The sequence below is a fragment of the Chlorocebus sabaeus genome, chromosome 12 (genome assembly GCF_047675955.1).
Source record: "Chlorocebus sabaeus isolate Y175 chromosome 12, mChlSab1.0.hap1, whole genome shotgun sequence".
Lineage (NCBI taxonomy): Eukaryota > Metazoa > Chordata > Mammalia > Primates > Cercopithecidae > Chlorocebus > Chlorocebus sabaeus.
This window is the reverse complement of record NC_132915.1, coordinates 4,710,573-4,723,657: the sequence shown is the minus strand read 5'-3', so window position 1 is coordinate 4,723,657 and position 13,085 is coordinate 4,710,573. Positions and strand designations below refer to the sequence as shown.

At 42.4% G+C, this 13,085-nt stretch overlaps 1 protein-coding gene across 3 annotated transcripts in view; it reads left to right on the top strand.

The window, feature by feature from the left end:
- The window catches only part of FAM120A (family with sequence similarity 120 member A), a 115,643-nt gene extending 102,790 nt beyond the window's left edge, over positions 1-12,853 (top strand). For 2 of the 3 annotated variants that reach the window (XM_007969793.3, XM_007969791.3), the window contains exons 13-18: positions 3,240-3,449; positions 4,649-4,832; positions 5,403-5,540; positions 7,931-8,072; positions 9,032-9,128; positions 10,968-12,853. In XM_007969793.3, the coding sequence (XP_007967984.1) occupies positions 3,240-3,449; positions 4,649-4,832; positions 5,403-5,540; positions 7,931-8,072; positions 9,032-9,128; positions 10,968-11,279 (1,083 nt within the window). In that variant the 3' untranslated portion in view covers positions 11,280-12,853. The remainder of the gene's footprint in view (positions 1-3,239; positions 3,450-4,648; positions 4,833-5,402; positions 5,541-7,930; positions 8,073-9,031; positions 9,129-10,967) is intronic. The other variant, XM_073021440.1, reaches the window with a different exon arrangement.
- Positions 12,854-13,085: the final 232 nt, after the last annotated feature.

Here is a 13,085-nt window from a genome sequence, read left to right as displayed (position 1 = left end):
TGACAGTGATTGATGACCCTCATTTTTCCTGTTATATTTTTTAAGCCCTTCTCCTAGGTTACCAGCATGAATGTAATTAAGGTAAAATTAGCACTGACCCTGTGTTTTGAGGAGGGTGGGTAAAGGATGAGAAGGAACTTTGTACCATTATAGTATTTGTCCAGTATCTTTCTCCCTTGCCTTGACATCCCTATAATTGCCTTAAATTCTTTTAACAGTTTCACATGCCAAGTGCAGAATATAAAAGATGGAAAATGAAGAGCTTTAAAGACAGTATTAGGGGCGTGCAACATGTCTGTGATACGTGTAAGAATTATTTTGCATATAGGTAAATATGACAAATTGAAGTAAGAGTCTGTTGCCCAGTAATCAGATGTTGGACGAAATAACTTTACTGGAATTTGGTTCTTGAGCTAATTGGTCAGAGAGATTAACTTCCATATTTGTATTTCCTATAAAGTCAGAATTTTTCGTCTGTATTTCTCTAGTTGAGGAACTTTGGATGATGTTGAATATTTTATCTCAGTTGATAGAATGAGGTTAGAATGTGAGTATTGCAGCCATTTTTATAATCAAGCATTCAGATTTGGGTTCTCCCAATTACCAGCTCTGTGACCTTGAACCCTCTGGGACCCGTCTGTACAAGGGAGTACGTACTCTTTAGAGGGGCCTGTGTTCTTTGTTGTTTAGAGATGGCAATGAGATAATGAAAAAGCAGCACTTGATACATATTTCTTAAGTTCCCCATAAATATTAAATATTATTATTTATATAACATAACATTTAGGGAAAGAAAAACACCACATAATGTAAGTTTAAAAAATTGTCAAAGGAAGCAAATTTACACCACAATGAAGATTTTATTCAGATTGTTTATGCAAGCTCTTATTCTAAGAACTTTTCTCTGGTAGATTAATGCTAATTGAACGGTTAATTATCTTGAAACTATAAATATCTTTTAAAAAATTCTTAAAAGTATAATCCTTTAATGTTAAGGCCATTTAATACACACACACACACACACACACACTGACACACTCACACACACACACTGTAGCCTTGCTATATTCTTCCTGTCAGCAAATGTGGAGATTAATAATTTTAACTAGGGTGCTTCTGGCCGTATACATCTGCTGCTGTTTCTTAAGTTTGGCATGCAGATAGCCGTTTGGCGGATGAGTGGTTTTGAGTTACACTGGATGTGATCATCACCAGCCCGTTCCTAAGAAACACCTGCAGGGTCTGGGCGCTGTGGCTCATGCCTGTAATCCAGTACTTTGGGAGGCCGAGGCAGGCAGATCACATGAGGCTACGAGTTTGAGACCAGCCCGGCCAACATGGTGAAAACCCAACTCTACTAATAAAGTACAAAAATTAGCCAGGCATGGTGGTGCACATCTTTAATCCCAGCTACTAGGGAGTCTGAAGCAGGAGACTCGCTTGAACCCGGGAGGCAGAGGTTGCAGTGAGCCAGGGTTGCGCCATTGCACTCCAGCGTGGATGACAGAGTGAGACTCTGTTTCAAAACAAACAAACAAACAAAAAACCGTTAGGGTGGTGCTGCATGTGCTTGCACAGAGGGTGTTGGTGGCATTTTATGTTTTGACATTTGGACATTTGGATAGCCAGGCAAAAACTTTATAGCAACATTTTCGCTCCCTAATCCTTGACCTGGATTCTCTGTTCTCTGGCGTAGGGCAGAAAGAGGGGCACAGAGGCCCCTGGGCTAGAAGCAGCGGAGTCCCACCTGACTGGAGGGGATTTGTGGTCATCATTTCTGCAGTGCAAGGGGCCAGGAGATGGGTGTCCTATTATTCATGGGCCACACCTCTGCTTGGCTGCTTTCCGGCAGGGTCGGCTCCCTCTTTCTGCCTTGAGAATTCTCCCTTTCTACAGCTCAGAGGTGGGGGTGGCTGGGTCTAAATGAATCAAGTACATTTTCTCCATTTTGTTCTAGTATGACCTCTGTTCCTCCACTTTGCACGTAAATATAAAAATGCATCTAATTCTATCACCCCAGCCCTACCTGCCCCCAAGGGAACGTTTTTTAGTTCATTTCCCAACAACTACATGGGAAAAGGAGGAGCTGGTGATGTACAATAGGATCCAGAGGTGTAAACACCTGTTATAAATTGGTGAACAGACTTCTCCAGGTTTGGAAGGTTAACTGCATTGTGAAAATTTAAAAAAAGGTTGGGAAACAGTGTTAGCTGATAATAGGGAATGTTAACACAAACAACAAGAACAGCAGGTGATCATAAGTTTATTAGCATTTGGCACCAGAATGACCTTTTTCTCTTTAATGAAAAGGCCCTTTAACCTGCCACATATAGGCATTGCTTAGATCGATCTCCCATAAACATTGCATTCTTGAAAAGCCACCAAAGTCGGAAGACAAAAGCCAGAGCAAAGCTAAAATTTTATTCTGGATAATCCACAAACTAGGTCTTTCACACACAGATGATCAAGAGTTGACTGTACTCATGTTAGTGTTTCTTACTCTGCTTATCAGACACTAGAAGCGTGGGCTCTACATACAGAAGGTAGGCACCCAGCTCTCAACACTGAGGGAAGTAGAAGTCTGTGCAAATTCTAGTAGTATGTATGGTTCGAGAACCATATTTTTGTTGTCTTCTTTCATTTATAAGCTATCCATTTCTCCAAAAGACATTTTGGCAGTCTTACTGATAAGTTGCAATTAAAAACATTGACATATAAAATAATGTAAACATAAAGTACAAATTTATTTTAGAATGTAATCATACCGAATATTTTTAAATGTAACTATTTGAAAATGCAGAATCTTAATAGAGTGTTCAGTGTTGACACACTTTCTGTTAATACGTTACCTGTGTGCAGATCTGAAATGTGAAGTGTTACTTCACAAAGAGATTGTGGAGCTCTGGACTCTAAGGAGACCACAGATCATTGCTCATTTTGTCACATGTCAGCCTTAAGTGCAGTGTTACCCTACACTGCGGAATGCTTTATAAACTCAACCTGAAATACTTGAGTATGTTTATAAAATATTCTCTTAAATTCAAATGTGTTAAATTACATAAGTATTTCTGTTCAAATGAGGCCAGTGTTAGGTCAATATAAGGTAATGATAGGACTGCTTAGTGGTGCTGTTTTGTTGAGGGATATTCTGTTAACTTTGAAGAGTTTTAGTAAGACATTGGAAGAATTTAATACTGTAGTACTCTTATTCCATAGAAATTACTCTTTTCAATTTAAAGATTGAGAACCTAGATCCCCGAGGAATTCAGCTATCAGCTCTCTTCATGAGTGGAGTAGACATGGCCTTGTTTGCAAATGATGCATGTGGACAGCCAATCCCCTGGGAACACTGTTGTCCTTGGATGTATTTTGATGGGAAGCTCTTCCAGTCCAAACTCCTCAAAGCCAGCCGGGAAAAGACCCCACTCGTCGACCTCTGTGATGGTCAGGTATGCTGGGGCCGGGTGGCTGCCTTCAACTGCAGTGAAATAAAGCTCATTGGCCAAATCTGTCATCTTTTGTACCGTATTTATCATCCTGTGTTTCAAGTTTCTGTTTTAGGTTGGGCCTGGTGCTGAGTGTCACTAAATGTCACTTCAGTACCCAGGATGAGCCAAGCTCCTGATATAACATGGTTTCTCCTTATTTGTGGTAGTAATGTTCTAAAATGCACCTCGAATGCCAAATGAGTCATTACTGAACCATTGCTCCTAGGGGAAATACAAGGCGCTGGGTTCCTTCAAGGCTCTGGACACATATTTTTGTCAACCAATCTATATAATCTTATTGCATGTGCATTTTGGTTTAAAGACACCTTATATAGTATGGATTGTTGACTCGTTATTATTGAACTCACAGCCAGTAGCTTCTGTAACATGTATTTTCTCTGTAAGGCACATTACAGCCTCCTTGTGCATTTGGGAACACCAGACAGCACTTCAGCATTATTTGTTTATTTATTTATTTATTTTGAGACGGAGTTTCGCTCTTGTTGCCCAGGCTGGAGTGCAGTGGTGCAGTCTCGATTCACTGCAACCTCCACCTCCCAGGTTCAAGTGATTCTCCTGCTTCAGCCTCCCAAGTAGCTGGAGTTACAGGTGCCTGCCACCATACTCAGCTAATTTTGGTATTTTTGGTAGAGACAGTGTTTTGCTGTGTTGGTCAGGCTGGTCTTGAACTCCTGACCTCAAGCAATCCACCCCCCTTGGCCTCCCAAAGTGCTGGGATTACAGGCGTGAGCCACCGCACCCAGCCGGGGAACATTTTAAACAGTGAAATCACCAACGAAAAAGGACAAAAATGTGAAACACATGGCACTTAATAAACTGTGAAAAGGATTCTTGTTTTCAGTATGAGCTGAAACAAGAAGGCAAGCGTTCTCTTGTTTGACCTCAGCTGGGGTCAGCGCATCAGGCAGCAAAACTTTTTCCTGTGTTCTGCACAAGTCTGCAGATGACCAGAAAACTGCCATGGGTATTGATTTTGGTGGTTACAAATAAACATTAGCAAGTAGGTGAATTTGCAGATGTAGAATTCATGAATAAAGGGAACCAACTGTACAGTTAGATCTTATTTCTTTAGTGCTCACTTAAATTCAATTAAAACCCCCTGTAGATGGCATTTTCACATGCTGGTCCTTGACTTCCAGGCTGATCAGGCTGCCAAGGTAGAGAAGATGCGCCAGAGCGTCCTCGAGGGGCTCAGCTTCTCCCGGCAGAGCCACACGCTCCCTTTCCCGCCGCCTCCTGCCCTGCCCTTCTACCCCGCCTCTGCGTACCCCCGGCACTTTGGGCCTGTCCCACCCTCTCAGGGCAGGGGCAGAGGCTTTGCAGGTGAGTTGACTGGGACGTGTTCCTGTGGGTAACAGATGCCATTTTCCTGTAAAGAACATGCAGCCCTTATAGGCAAGCCCATCTGCTGTGTTGACCTTGTCACTGTTGGTCTTGGAGGTCCCACAGCAGCAGTTCTTCAAGTCCGTGAGGAGCAAGTTTGATCCTGGAGATAGGGGAGAGGGACCTGCTGATGCGAATGCAAAAGCTGCATCGTAAAATCTGTCAGTCAAGCTGAAAACTCTGCTCACATTTTAAGATATATTTTTTTCTCATGTGTAAGGGAAAATAAGCCCACCCAGGTCAGAGAGAGCCATTTTCCAGGACTCATCTCCCAGGGCGCATCCTGAGCCCCATGCCAGTGCCCTGTTGAACGACCTGCTGCAGGGAGGGTGGCCTTACAATGCTGGTCCCCAGGGACCATGGGCACAGGACAGCGAGGTGACAAGAGGGGCCAGGAGACCCCTCCATGGCAGCTGGAGGAGGCAGGGGCCACTCTGCCCGAATATCCAGCAGGGCCCTGAGTCCTGTCCCTTACACTTCTCCCCTCTCTCTCTACCCCGGGTCCCACAGGCGTCTGTGGCTTTGGAGGCCCCTATGGGGAAACGGTAGCAACAGGCCCTTACCGTGCCTTCCGTGTGGCGGCAGCATCGGGACACTGCGGAGCCTTCTCAGGCAGTGACAGCAGCAGGACTAGCAAGTCCCAGGGCGGTAATTATACCCACCCCTTCCCAGAGCTTCTGCCTGCCAGCACTTCCTTCGCTCCATCGTCTGGCGCCTTCCTTCCTCTACTGTCCTCATGAGCCCTTCCTCCAGCAGAACGGCCATTCTTCTGGGTCCCCGCTCTGGCCCTTACTGACCGCTCCTCCTGAGACTCTCTGCTCTCAGGGCTCGGCAGCGGCCCTGCTGTGGCCAGTCTCTCCTTTCAGGGTAGACCACTGAGTGTCCACCTAGAACAGAACCTTTCTGTGCACCTGGGTAACCTGACCATCGCCTCGTGTTCATAGGATGAGCTGCTGACTAATAGTGGCGTTTCTTTCCCAAGCAGCCATCTTTTGGTAAAGATTATCATGCTTGTATAGAACATTCTAATGGTCACAGAATTCCTGACATAAAAAGTCTGTCGCAGTTTGTTTCGCAGAAACATTTGTAAACAAAGATCTAATGTTGGGAATATAAACAAGGCAGTTTACTGTAGATTCCCAGTGCTTCTCTTTGCATTTGTATTCGACTTGCAAAGGAGAAGAGGGTCTTAACATTTAGCACAGGAAGCAGCGTCCTGTGACGGGGCTGTAATCGGAAGCCAGTCACCTGTGTCTTTGACCTCATCCCGCATTTTGGGACTGCAGATCTAAATCTGCCCATCAAGTCACATAACAGGACTGACCAGATGTGATTTTGGAGTCACATTGAGGATGGGCAAGCCTTTCTCTCTTGATTAACAATGTTTTTCCAACTCAATTACATGGGATAGTTAGGCCAGCAAGGGAACTGTGCGGGAAGGTGACTCTTGCAGATTTGGCCGTGGGTCACCCCCTCTGTCTGCAGATCGCCTCTCCTCTCCCTGGTGCAGCTACATGCCCCTCTGCCTCCTCTGTCTGCAGACCGGCCTCCTGCAGGGTGCTCCTCTGCTCTGTGACTGCTCCTTATGCAGCTCGCAGCCATGTTTCCTCTCTGCTTCTTGATTTGCTTCAGCTCCTTCTAGTGCCTTGAAACTGAGGCTGGCCCGTAGTTGGGATCACAGATGGAGGGAGAGGGGAGATTGCACTATGGATAGTGTAGGGCAAGAAGTGAATTTTTAGACTGGAATGATAAAAGGAACCTGCTTCCTAATTTTCTTAAAATTGTGTCTGGAACTCAGATTTGCACTGCCTAGTATAGTAGCTGCTGGCCACTGCTCTGTTGAGCACTTCAGCTCTGGCTAGAATGTGTAAAATATATATCAGATTTTAAAACTTAAAATGGGAAGCAGACTAAAATAGCTCATCAATTTTTTATCTTGGGCCGGGCACAGTGGCTCATGCCTGTAATCCCAGCACTTTGGGAGGCCAAGGAGAGAGAATTGCTTGAGGCAGGAGTTCAATACCAGCTTGGGCAATATAGTGAGACCCCTGCTTCTACAAAAAATTTTAAAAATTAGCCAGGTGTGGTGGTGCACACCTGTAGTCCCAGCTACTCAGGAGGCTGAGGTGGGAGGATCTCTTGAGCTGGGAGGTCAAGGCTGCAGTGAGCCATGATTGCGCCACTGCACTCCAGCCTGGGTGACAGAGCGAGACCCTGTCTCAAAAAAAAAAAAATCTTGACTACGTGTTGAAATAGTGTTATTTTTGACACACTGAGTTAAATAAATACATTATTAAAACTTCTTTTCTCTGTTTCTTTATACATTTTTCATGTAGCTACAAGAAAATATAAGGCTTGTTGTAGGTTTCTGTTGGACACTGCTGAATTGCCACAGCTAACACCAAGATGATAGCTTATTATTATCCATTTCCACTGTGAGAAAACAAGATGCTTGGGGGTCTGGTTTTATTTGCTTATTTTTTTGTTTTTAATCAGAAGTTTTGCTGCCAATTAGCAATTAGAGAATTTTCTTAGGTCAGAAAGCTTACGATTTGCAGTAATCAAAAGAAGTTAGTAAATTCTGTTTGTGACTTTGCTTATGGAAATTCTAATTTAAAAATACAATAAGAAATACAGGCTATGTTTATTGATTCTATGATGTTTGGTTAAGGTAGTAAACCTGGAAGTATTTGCCTAAAGAGAAAAACATTCTGAGTTTGCAGATTTCCATCTTGGTAATATAGAAGGCATGCCATACGCACCTGATGACAACACTTTATTGAATCTGTTTCTATCTAAAAAGGCTTGCACATTTGCAGTTGTAACCTAATCAGTTGTCATGGGTTCTTCACAATAGTTTTAAGTCAAACAGTGTGCACATAGATACACTACATAATAAAAAATTGTACAAAACAGGAGAAAGTAGCTTCATAGTAAATATAAACCAAAACTGAAAAGAAGTTTCTTGCTTTTATCTTTTTGCTATTCTTAATTCTGTGATTGTAAAGATTTTGTCTTTTCGTATTTTTTTTGTGCAGGAGTCCAACCTATACCTTCTCAGGGAGGCAAACTAGAAATAGCTGGCACTGTGGTTGGCCACTGGGCCGGGAGCAGGCGGGGCCGTGGGGGCCGGGGGCCCTTCCCCCTGCAGGTGGTTTCTGTCGGAGGACCAGCTAGAGGGTAAGTTCTGGGCCACGAAAATGTCTTTTGTATAAATAACGAAAACAGCTTCTAACTTGCTTTTTTGACTTGGAAGTTTAGTAGGAACATTTTTATATCATTAGATACGTTCTTTAATATCGTTTGTATTTATTTAATTATTTAGTTTTTATTTATTTATTTAAGATGGGGTCTCACTGTCACCCAGGCTAGACTGCAGTGGCGCAGTCACAGTTCAGTGTAACCTTGACTTTCTGGGCTCCAGTGATCCTCCCACTTCAGCCTCCCGAGTAGCTGGGACCACAGTCATGTGCCACCATGTCTGGCTAATTTTTGTATTTTTGGTAAAGATGGTTTCGCCCTGTTGCCCAGGTTGGTCTTGAACTCATGAGCTCAACCAGTCCACCCGCCTCAGCCTTGCAAAGTGCTGAGATTACAGGTGTGAGCCACTGCACACGGCCTTTAACATCATTTATAATGTTTGCATAGGATGCCATTTATAGTATTATGTAATTATTTAATTAACCATTATTAAATAATTAACCATGCAATTTTCAATTAACCAGGTGCCTTAGCAATTTTTTTGAAGTAGCATTTTTAAAGTATTAGTTTTCAAATCAAATACATTGGATATGGGGGATGTAGCTCAGGGGTAGAGCATTTGACTGCAAATGTATTGGATATGAACCAAAAAAATAAGATTGATTGGAATAAATCTTCCCTATAATCATACTTAATCTATTTACACCTAGTGTTCCATTATTGGAACGTGAAGCATGTGGGAGTTATTTATGTCCTACTGCTCAAGGTCATACCAAAGTCTGATTGCAAAAATTCAAAAAATGGCAACTTCCGGCATCAATGGGTTAATTCAGTGCTTCATAAAGTGTAAGACTGGATGGCTTCAAAGTCATTTGATACTATCTTAAATGTCTGTAACAGATTTAAGTGTTTACTGTTGTCCTTTTTAATTCATTTAGGCGTCCAAGAGGAGTTATTTCCACCCCAGTGATTAGAACATTTGGAAGAGGTGGAAGGTACTATGGCAGAGGTTACAAAAACCAGGCAGCAATTCAGGTAAGAAGACAACATGATGTTTGTGCCAGTTCAGGGCCCTCAGGGATGTCTCCTGTCTGAGCTTGCACTTCTAGTGCCTGTGCTCAGACAGAAGGGCTGTGAGGGTAATGCTTTAGCTGTCAAGCATCTAACACAGTAACTGGCACACAGCTGCTCACCACATGTCCATTTCCTAGAGCCCAGATCATTTTGCTGTTGAGTGCCTCTTCAGGTGGTCTCTCCCCTTTGCCATGACCCTGTGTCTCTGGTGGCTTCCCACCTGGTGTGACACGATGGGCTGGGCTCACCTTAGGCATTGCCTGGCCCTGACGGAGCTGGAACAGCCACTTTCAGTTTCTTTTTTTTTTTTTGAGATGGAGTCTTGCTCTGTTGCCCAGGCTGGAGTGCAGTGGCATAGTCTTTGCTCACTGCAACCTCTGCGTCCTGGGTTCAAGCGATTCTCATGCCTCAGCTTCCCGAGTAGCTGGGACTATAGTTGCGTGCCACCACGCCTGGCTAATATTTGTATTTTTAGTAGAGTTGGAGTTTCACCATGTTGGCCAGGTTGGTCTCGAACTCCTGACCTCAGGTGATCTGCCTGCCTTGGCCTCCCAAAGTGCTGGGATTACAGGCGTGAGCCACCGTATGACTTGTCTCAAGGTTCAAAGAAAATGATTGCATTGATTCATGGAGAAGGTGTGTTAGTATTTCTGAAATTTTAGGGTTGGAAGCTAAAATAGAGGCTGTTGTAGGAGAGTATGTGGGGACCCTTGGTTTATGGAGGTCATTCCTTAGGCAAGGGTCACATCTCCATCTGGTTGAGTGAATGGATTTTGTCATCAACAAGGCAAATACCCTGGTTTTCAGAATAGGAGGCCTAGAAGATGCTGGAAGTTACCACCATCTTTGTTGGGAAGGGGATGCGATGATGAGAACTGGAAGATTCCTGTTCTTGTCTGTAAAATGACCGTTTGAAGGTGAAAACCATCCATATTTTCTTTAGCACTGAGTCAGTCTATGACAGTGGCTCTCAGCCCTGGTGATTGGCCCCCAAGGGACATTTGGAGACGCTGATTGTCATGACTTGGTGTGGGCACTGGCTTTTAATGAGTGAAGCCTAGGGATGCTGCTAAACACCCTACGGTGTATGGGACAGGCCCATCACGGAGAGGGAACAGAGCCACCGTATCACATGCCAAGGTTGAGCCCTGGTCTAATGATAGAAGCAATTCAAGATCTGTCTTCACAGCCTTCACAGAGAGCCATGTCTTTCAGAAAATGTGCTGGATTAGTCTCAAGGACCATTTTTTTTTTTTTTCAGAGAATTATTTTTAAATCTATTCAGAGGAGTGGGGGAGACCCATTCAGAAGAGCTATTTCACAAACACGTGGTAATTATCAGTGCAGATTTCTTGTTGAGGTTCCCTAGCAATGAGTATAGTTCCCCAGTAGAAATGGGGGTATGTGCACTACTGCATGTCACAGGCAGATGTGGGAGACCCTGTTTGTTTTGTGGCGGTGGGAACAGTCGTAATTTTAGAGAAGACTTATTGAGGGGCGTTTGTTATTTTAAACAATTTGGTGCCATTCAAAGGATTAGACAGATCTCCTGAAGGGGGAATCTCCCTCATTTTCAGGATATTAACTACAGAGAGTTGAGGGAAGGGGCCATGGAGGGAACTGACTGAGACAGGTAGAGCGTCTGCTGCCCAAAAGTCAAAGCAAAGACAGGGTGAGAGGGACCCAGCTAGGCAGTGTCTGCTGTTGAATCTTCAGAGTGTCATTAGGCCAAAATTTGCATCCTCTCTCTACTGTTTATCAGAAACCACCTTCTCATTTGTTGTCCTTCATTTTAAACAGGGCAGACCTCCTTACGCTGCTTCAGCAGAAGAAGTGGCCAAAGAACTTAAGTCAAAATCTGGGGAATCGAAGTCCTCTGCTATGTCTTCAGACGGGTCCCTGGCTGAAAACGGAGTGATGGCCGAGGAGAAGCCGGCTCCCCAGATGAACGGGAGCACGGGTGACGCCAGGGCCCCCAGCCACTCTGAAAGTGCCTTGAATAATGACTCTAAAACGTGCAATACAAATCCTCATTTAAATGCACTAAGTACAGACAGCGCTTGCCGCAGAGAAGCTGCTCTGGAGGCAGCTGTCTTAAATAAAGAAGAGTAAACTTATTTTTTATAGAGGGTGAAGGATGCTGGAAGGGTAAGGATTTAGGAATATCTGGAGAGAAAGAGAGCCTGCAGTTACGTACATTTTGTCCTTTCCGTAAGAGAAAAATGAGGACTTTGGAAATTCAGATCCCTCTTTGATATCAGAGATTTAAACAACACATTTTTAGTTTTAACCAGTTGTAGTCAAAATGCTACAATAAAACAAAAAAGAGAAAGAAAATGAAGAGCATTTGACTCCCGCACTTAAAATGAAGTACACATAAAGTTTAAACTGGTTATGACAAAAGCCTATAGTTGTGTTTCTTGAACTATAAAGAAAACAAATTTTGGCAGTCTTTAAGTATATATAGCTTAAAATATAATTTTTAGCATTTGGCACCATATGTATGCCATTATATTTGATTTTGCATTACTGTTTCACAATGAAGCTTTCTTTAAGGCTTTGATTTTTATGATTATGAAAGAAATAAGGCACAACCACAGTTTTTCTTTCTTAAATTTCATCACTGTTGATGTGGTTCTTTTGTGTTAAAAAAAAAAGTGCAACTATCAAAACTAAAAAATTATAGAGTAATATTGCCGTTCTGCTGATTTTAAATATACAATACATCATACATACTTTACAAGCAAGTTAAATGGAGATAAAGTTGAAATCTTAGAAGATGCAAATGACCTTTCAAAATCAACACAATGTGTTCTGAAACTTTCGTGACTAATACCATGCATCTGTGATCAATGAACTATGTGGTTTTGAATCGGATGTAGACCATTAGTACTACTACTTGAGCTAAACTTCTGCATGGTTCATAATTTTTAAAGTGTGTAGTTAATATGCATGTTATCGTCCTTTCTTCCATTCTTACCAGTATGTGCCCATTTGCAAAACAAAAATGCTAATAATCAGTAATAGTCCTATAAAAGATGTTAACTCTGTTTAGTCATTGACTGATCTTGCTCTAACCTTAAAATTTTGTGATTATTGACCTCTGTTGCATTTATTCTAAAGCCCCCCAAAAATTATCTAGCCGTTTCGAATATCAACATTACCCTGGTGTATTCACTGCTGTATGCATTATTGTTCTTTGTTGCTGTTTTATGCCTTCATATTAGCAAATATGAAATTCTGTGAAAAAAAACCCTTTGATCTTAAAAAAAAAAAAAAACCACCCCCCCCCTTCTGTAGCAGGAAACAAATTGCTTGTTCTTGAGAACTTTCCCATCAAGAATTTAGTAGAAGCAGGTATACTTCTATCATTTTGATGTTTTTGTTAATGTTTCCAAACAATGTACTTTGAAATCAGAATCACTTCTTATCGTTTTCATATACTTCTGATGCTCTTCATCACATTAGTGATCAGAAATGAGGTGTAATTCCCCAACCCCTGCCCGCAAGAGCTAAGTAGGATCTTACTGTAAGTTGAAGGGAGTTTTGCCCTAACTCATGGATTGTGCAAGAATGAACTGCTGTTGGGTTTGATTGACTGTCGATGGATTGTGGTGTGGTGTATCTGAAGGCTATTGAATGCAACTTACAATGCTTAATAAAAATCTTTATTCTTTTAGTATAAAGTATGGCGTGGCTTTTAAATTCACTTGTAAAAGCTAATTTTACCGAGGTTTAATTCAAATCGAAACAACTACTGAAAAGATCAGAAAACCAAAGTTTAAAAATATTTTACCTTTTCAAAGTAATTCCAGGTTTCCGGCTTAGAGGAACATTAATATATGATTAATTTGTTTGATAGCTAAATTTCAAGCAACTAAGGGGATTAAAAAAAAATATTCTGATGAAGCGGACTTA